Below are 7,695 nucleotides of genomic sequence, written 5' to 3' on the forward strand. Positions count from 1 at the left end.
TACATTGTAACAGCTCATTACAGTATGTGTACTGTGCTTGGTATACTAATGGGATGAGTATATTGCTGGCTACAAGAGTCTCATCTCTACATTTACATACCATGGATGACCCATTTGCCAATAGAGGATATGTGTATAGTACATTAAGTTTACTGCCACATTTTTAATGGACCCTTTCTGTAATGTCCAATTGTCTCATCAATGTCCCAGAATACGTATAATCAGGAGCGCCCTTGTCCTACTTTGTCCTAATGTCGGCATCCTTCGTACAGTAGCGTAGCCATGCAGAATCCATTTGTCACACTGTACATTCTATGGAGGCATCTTTTCAGTGGTTTACAGTTGGTGTGAAAATATTCGGATTCATTATCAACAAATCATTTACGGGATGCGTCACCCAAAGTAATCGGTACAAGAATAGGCGAGGGTGTCAGTAAACATTTTTATGGCTTACATGATGAGAAAGGGCGAGATTCTGCTAATGTTGATGAGGTGGAAGCTGTAAGGTCAGGAGAGGGACTCAATCTATCATTTCTAACCTTTCCTTCTACTGGATAATCTATTGTTTAGCATTATTTAATATGATGCACTTTGGCATGTCACAATTACATTGGATAAAAATGGTCATTGTTATACTGAACTTCAAAACCCAGTCCAGTATTTCTCGTATTCCTTGTATGTTGGTCTTTAACCATAGGTATAATCTGCAATGCAGTGTGTATATGCAGAGCAGTGAAGAGCCTGCCTGGTTCCAGGTAATTTTCAAAGGGTGTGGCCTAACCACAGGAGGCGTGGTCATGCAATCTTAGAAAAAAATACTGAAAAAATGCTATTTGAACCACCTTCATGGCCACACTGCAGCCCATTTGAGGAGAAGACCTGCAGCATCCGCTGCCGTGTAAGGGTGAGGGAGCCTGGGGCCCCAACTGGGTCTTCACTGGGCCCCTCCTTCAGACCTGGGCCCAGGTAATTTGTTATCTCCCCCATCTCTCAGCCCCACTGTGTATATGACCATAGGCGGTACCAATACTGTAGTTACTTACAAAAGTAATATCTGGAAAAATCCATCAGAAACATCCACGACATTGCTTATCCAAACTGGGTCACAATAATTCAATTTCTTTATATCAAAATCAAGGGCAAAATTAGCAATTACAAATCCAGTTGATAATGTTTGATAACTTTCTGTCTAATAATATTTTTTGATCTACGTTTTCATTCCAGAGATGATTGTGATCGTATGGTAGGAGACACAATTTGACCTTAATCTCTATGACCTCTTGTTATTATTTTTATTGAAAGTAACAATGGCCGGTAACAGGACAACCGTCACCGAATTTTTTCTACTCGGTTTCCAAGGTCATGAGCCTTTAAATATCTTGCTTTTTGTGGTCATCTTCCTTGCCTATGTCATAACTTTAACTGGCGATTGTCTGATCATCGCAGTAGTGTCAAAGAGCCAACGCCTCCAGTATCCAATGTTTTACCTCCTCAAACATCTCTCAGTTTCTGAAATCTTGTTTACTGGCAATATCACTCCTAACATGCTCTATATATTACTGAGAGATGGTGGAACCATGTCCTTTGCTGGTTGCATCATTCAGTTCTACCTCTACATTGCCTCGGGCACTGTAGAGTCCCTTATCCTCACCGCCATGTCCTATGACCGCTATCTGGCCATCTGTAACCCATTACGGTACACCGACATGATGAACCTCCAGCATTGCCAAGCACTGGTTATAGCATCGTGGATACTGAGTTTCACAGTTGTTTTAATAACAATTATTCTTTTATGTCAACTGGAGTTTTGTGACTCTAACATCATTGACCATTTCTTCTGTGACTTTGCACCCTTGGTGGACCTGTCTTGCTCAGACAGTTCTATAGTGAGAATAGAAGTTGTGGTGCTCTCCATTCCTGTAGTCGCCTCCACGTTTTCCTTTATTATCTGGACTTACATGTGTATTTTCCTCACTATCCTCAGGATCTCTTCCGTCATGGGGAGGCAGAAGGCCTTCTCCACCTGTAGTTCTCATTTGACTTCGGTGTGCTCTTATTATGGTCCCCTTATTGTAATATATATGGTGCCATATCAAAAACATTCTCATGTTGTGACAAAATTCTTATCAATACTGTATACTGTGGTGACCCCGTTGTTTAATCCCCTTATATATAGCTTGAGAAACGAAGAGCTTCGAAATGTTCTGTGGAAATTTTTGAACATCAAAATGATTATCTAAGCAGTTGTACATACATGTTCAATGAACTTCTGTAGCATTTAAAATCAATTTTATTAAGATATAATTAAGTTAATGAAGATAAAATTGTATAATTCTTCGTACACCCTAAAATTATTTTTGTAACCCAAGTAGATATTGGGTATCCTAGTTTAAGAACAAGTGGGTATCCTCCTTAGCTGCTGAAGTCCACTGTACTTTTCCAATGGTAGTGAGGTCCCTCAGTCACTTCAGCGACCCACCAGCAGCACTCTTCTAACACACCCATACCCTCCGTGTGAAACCACATAGACACCACACTGTCACCTCCCATCAAGCACCCAAGAACACCCAATACATTATCAAAACATTAGTGTTAGGATGCTGATTGTCTGTCTAAAGTGTTCTTCTAAGGGATAATCCTTATTCACATTATTGTTTGGTGTGTGGCTATCCCCTTTTTGAGAGAGCTGCATACGGATTGTTTTTTGGGGTATCCTATGAGTATTCATGCCTTTGTTTGTGGTTTATTTGTGTTGATATATTCCTGTGTTTCCTCTACAATCCAGTGTTTGGTTGTGTCCCGGTTGGCTCCTTCTCAAACAGTAGCCGATAAATCCAATAACAATAAGGGCAAATTGACCAAAGCTTATAAATGGGAACAGTGGTGAGGTTGTCCATAGCAACCAATATCAGATTATGTGTATCATTTATTTATGGCATCCTACAGAATGATTAGTTGCTATGGCCAACATCACCACTTTTAGAAACTTTAGTAAATTTACCCCTAAGTATTTATGGGTGTTGAGTCAGCTGAGAGTCTTCATTCAGTTATAGGTCATGCCTTGGAATCTTTGGTCAAGTACTGTAGACCCTGATGCGCTAAATTCTGTCTTAAATCCTGGGATCTACCGTTAAATGTCCCCCATATATATTTAATGATTCAATTTTATAAAATACAAATTTTAAACACTTAAAATACAGCTGAAGAATTTATTGTTAAAAGTGAACTTTTAGTGATCAATATAATTTAAAAACTAGAATTTATTTTTTAAAGCACATCTACTCCACTGTACTACAACAGCATCTCACCAAAGGAGCATCCTACTGTATATGTGTCACATCTTGGAAGGAAAATTTGGACTCTCCGCACAGTTCCTTATTCCCCATCATAAGGGTGTTTTAGAAAATGATTACACTATGCTCATTAATAGTTGTTGGTTGTTTTTTTTGCATGTTCAGTGGAGCAAATTTCTGTGGAAGGAAGAAGATCATGAAAAAGTGGTTGTAAACCCATGTCCTCTTCAACAGGATATATAAAACTGACTTGCACAGGGGTACTGTCTGGTTTTAATTGTAGATGTGAGGTGGACAGTTTTCGGGTTTCGTGTTTTGGTTTTGAATCTGGATCTTTGCTCGTGTTTTTGTTTTTGTTTAGTATCTGATTTTGTTTTTAATACCATAAAAAAAGCTAAAATCACAGAATTTGGTGGTAATTTTGCTCCTGCTGTATTATTAATCTCAATAACATTAATTTCCACTCATTTCCAGTCTATTCAGAACATAACAATATTGTTTTTAGTCCAAAATGTTGCACCAAGGTCGCTGGATGACTAAGCTAAGCGACACAAGTGGGCGGCACAAACACCTGGCCCATTTAGAAGTGGCAGATGGCAGTTTTAAAAACTAGGCCACAAAGAGCACATCATGCAATGAAAAAAAAAGACAAGGTGCAAGATGGAATTGTCCTTGGGCCCAGCCACCCTTATGTTGTGTAAACAGGACATGCACACTTTAACAAACCAATCATTTTAGCGACAGGGTCTGCCACACGACTGTGGATGAAACGACTGGTTGGTTTGGGCCCCCACCAAAAAAGAAGCAATCTCTCCTTGCACAAACTGGCTCTACAGAGGCAAGATGTCCACCTCCTCCTCATCGTCCGATTCCTCACCCCTTTCACTGTGTACATCCCCCTCCTCACAGAGTATTAATTCGTTCCCACTGGAATCCACCATCATAGGTCTCTGTGTACTTTCTGGAGGCAATTGCTGGTAAATGTCTCCACGGAGGAATTTATAATCAATTTTGATGAACATCATCTTCTCTACATTTTGTGGAAATAACCTCCTACGCCGATCGCTGACAAGGATACCGACCTCAAAATTGCCTCTTTTTCCTGCCAGTATACATACGGAACGTTTGACATGCATAATTGGATGCTGTCACCGATATAATCCTCGACCATTCTTTCAACGGTGACAGCATATGTAGTGACAGTAGACATGTCAGTAATTTTTGGCAGCGCCTTCCGTCTGGAGCAGATGTCAACACTTGCTCCTGACTGCCCTTTTTCACCGCCAGCGGGTGGGATAGGAAATTTTATTATTTTCCTCACAGCCCCAGTTGCGGAAGAAAATTAAGGAGGAGCTGCTGATGGGTCACGTTCCACTTGAGTTGACAATTTTCTCACCAGCAGGTCTTTGCACCTCTGCACACTTGTGTCCACTGGAAAGAGAGATACAACGTAGGCTTTAAACCTAGGATTGAGCATGGTGGCCAGAATGTAGTGCTCTGATTTCCACAGATTGACCAACCTTGAATACTGGCAAATCAAATGAAGGGTTCGATCCATAAGTCCCACATACTTTGCGGAATCGCTCCATCTTAGCTCCTCCTTCAATTTCTCCAGCTACTTCTGAAAAAGCCTGATGAGGGGAATTACCTGACTCTAGCTGAACTGACTTCACATGTGGCAAGTTCGAAGGGTTGGAGAACCTTGCACAAAATGGAAATCATTCTCCACTGCACTTGAGTCAGGTGCATTCCCCCTCCTTTGCATATATCATAGGTAATGTATAGGCTTGAATGGCATTTTGCTGCTCCTCCAACCTCTGAGGCATATAGAGTGTTGAATTCCACCTCGTTACCATCTCTTGATTCAAATGATGGCAGGGAAGGTTCAGGAGTGTTTGCTGGTGCTCCAGTTTTAGCACACAGTCGCTGAATGTTGAAAGTGGGCTGCAATTTTTTTCAGTCAGTGGACTGCTTACGATATTGCCTAAAGTTTCTGAACTTGACAATCACTTATGATAAATGCGCTGCAGGTGACTTATAAGGGAGGATGTTCCAAGGTGGTTAATGTCCTTACCCCTACTTATTATGGATTGACAAGGCAACACATGGCTTGACACCTGTTGACTGTATTTGTGGAGAAAAAATCCCACACCGAAGAGGTGGCTTTTTTGATATTTTGCCCAGGCATGACAATGGGCTTTTTCATCCCATGGCCAACATCTGTCTCCACTGGTGCCTTATTCAAACAAACCACATCCCCATCAGAATCCTCATTGTCAACTTCCTCCTCAGCACCAGCTACACTAATATACTCCTCATTCTGGTGTACTTCTACAGTGACATTCTCAATCTCAATATCAGCAACTGGACTGGTGGTGCTCTTCCCAGCAATTCCAGGAGGCATGAAAATGGTGGTAGGAGCCTCCTCTTTCCATTCAGTCTTGGGAATGTCAGGCCTAAACATAGCAACTACGGATACACTTGGACTCTCCTTGGGAATTTGTGATACCACTGAACGCACAGTTGCTTTTTCCTGTGCTTTAACAAGCTTATTTTTTTTTAAGAGGGAGGAGGGCTTATATCCTCATGAGAAGCTGAACCACCAGTCGTGAACATAGGTCAAGGCTTTAGCCTTTCCTTGCCACTTCGTGTCATGAATGGCATATTGCCAATTTTACATTTCTCATCTGATAAAAAATCTGTTTATTAATTTTTGTTTCTTGGATTTTCCATGCCCTCTATGAAATTGGCTATCGGCCTAAGCAGACGGTGATGATGGAATTGCATCATCAATGTTATGACTGGTGGCAGCAGCAGCTTCAGAACTAGTACTAGGAACTGGAATTTGTTCCTGATCTTTCACTATTTTTTCCTTCAAATTTCTGTTCTACATTTCACTTCTCATTTTATTTTAACAACTGCACCCCTGCATTTTTACAGCAAACAGGACAGGGCCAGTGTACTTTTATTTTAACAACAGCACCCCTGTATTTGAACAACACCCCAGTATATTTACAACATACAGGACAGGGCCAGTGTACTTTTATTTAACAACAGCACCCCTGTATTTTTACAGCATACAGGACAGAGCCAGTACCCCTGTATTTGAACAACACCCCAGTAATTTTACAGGATAGTGACCTGGTACAGCACAGTGACAGCCAGGACAGCATCACCCATGTACAGCTGCAGAAACCCTAACAGCACAGGGACACCACAGTGACAGTACAGCACCACTAGAGAGCACACATGGACCTACCCGATGCCACCACCCACAGAGAGCCAGACGTCTGTCTCTGTCATTCTCCAAGTCCGGAATGAAAATGATGCGTGTCTGTTTATAAAGAATCCAAAACGAGCGAGAATCCGACAGCGCGTTGATGACATTTTGCCTCATTCTGGTTTCTGAGTCTGGCGGGAAGTCCCGAGCCAGACTCAGATCCGGGTTTGGAGCGTGAAGTTCGGGTGGGGGTGTTCGGTTCTCTGGGAACCAAATGTTAGGGTCTCCTGCCCTGTGCTGCCATGTCGTCATGGCAACCGGGAGACAAGTGCTAGCGGAGTAACCTGAGTGCAGCTGATACTCCGGTTCGGGTCTTTTGCTGTGCAGTGGTTACAGGCTCTGTGCACGGCAGGGGATCCGGTGCTGGTTTTTGTGTTCACAGTCTGTGAGGTCTGAGTGGGGCGTGGACAGCACCTGCTTTATAAGGCCTCTTCTCAGGTTAAGCAGATGCTGCTGAATCTTTGTTGGTTAGTCAGTTCCTGAAAGTTAGCCAGTACTGTGTAGCTTTGTATTTGTTGGTGGTTACTGCAAATAGGCCTGGGGATTTGGTACTACACTCTGCCAATCCAGACCTAGCAGTAAGACTGGAGTCAGTCGTTTAGCTTGCTGGGGTTCTTTTATTACTCTGTGAACTTAGCAAGTTTGCGGCTGTATTCTAAGACTTGCCTGCCTAAATCCTGTCTCACTGTGCTAGGTGTCAGGTGTCAGTTTAGTGGCAGTTAGCTGAACCTGTGCACTGCAAGTGAGAATTAGGATTGTGGAGACTCTCCTTGTGTCTATCATTCCATCTCTGACCAAGGAGTTTACTGCCACACCCGTTGGTAACCCTTTAGGGTTTTGCTGTTGCCCTTAGCAAAAGCATTTCGGGTTCTCTACGTATTAAAACACAACATCTTGCTTTTCCCATCTGAGCATTACTAATACTAGGGAGACACCCAGTTCCTTAGCCTCTGGGCTTCTCTGTTCACTTTGTGTGTATTTTGTTACCCTATCACCTTCTGTGTACGTAATGTCATATTCCCCAGTCTGTCTGTGAATTCATTTGTTTTGCATACCTATCCGTTCAGACACCAGTACATTCCTGCAGGCACTGGTGTGCATAACAGTTCAAACACCAGTACA

The 7,695-nt window shown here is 42.2% G+C and overlaps 1 protein-coding gene across 1 annotated transcript; it reads left to right on the forward strand.

The window, feature by feature from the left end:
* The first annotated feature begins 1,307 nt into the window (after positions 1-1,307).
* Positions 1,308-2,240, forward strand: LOC134934131 (olfactory receptor 11A1-like). The gene has a single exon (XM_063929632.1). The coding sequence runs from the start codon at positions 1,308-1,310 to the stop codon at positions 2,238-2,240; it is 933 nt and encodes a 310-aa protein (XP_063785702.1).
* Positions 2,241-7,695: the final 5,455 nt, after the last annotated feature.

This window comes from Pseudophryne corroboree, chromosome 6 (assembly GCF_028390025.1).
Source record: "Pseudophryne corroboree isolate aPseCor3 chromosome 6, aPseCor3.hap2, whole genome shotgun sequence".
Classification (NCBI taxonomy): domain Eukaryota; kingdom Metazoa; phylum Chordata; class Amphibia; order Anura; family Myobatrachidae; genus Pseudophryne; species Pseudophryne corroboree.

Bases quoted from the DNA above. Each gene is read 5' to 3' on its own strand.
- LOC134934131 (XM_063929632.1), top strand. From the start codon at position 1,308: ATGGCCGGTAACAGGACAACCGTCACCGAATTTTTTCTACTCGGTTTC.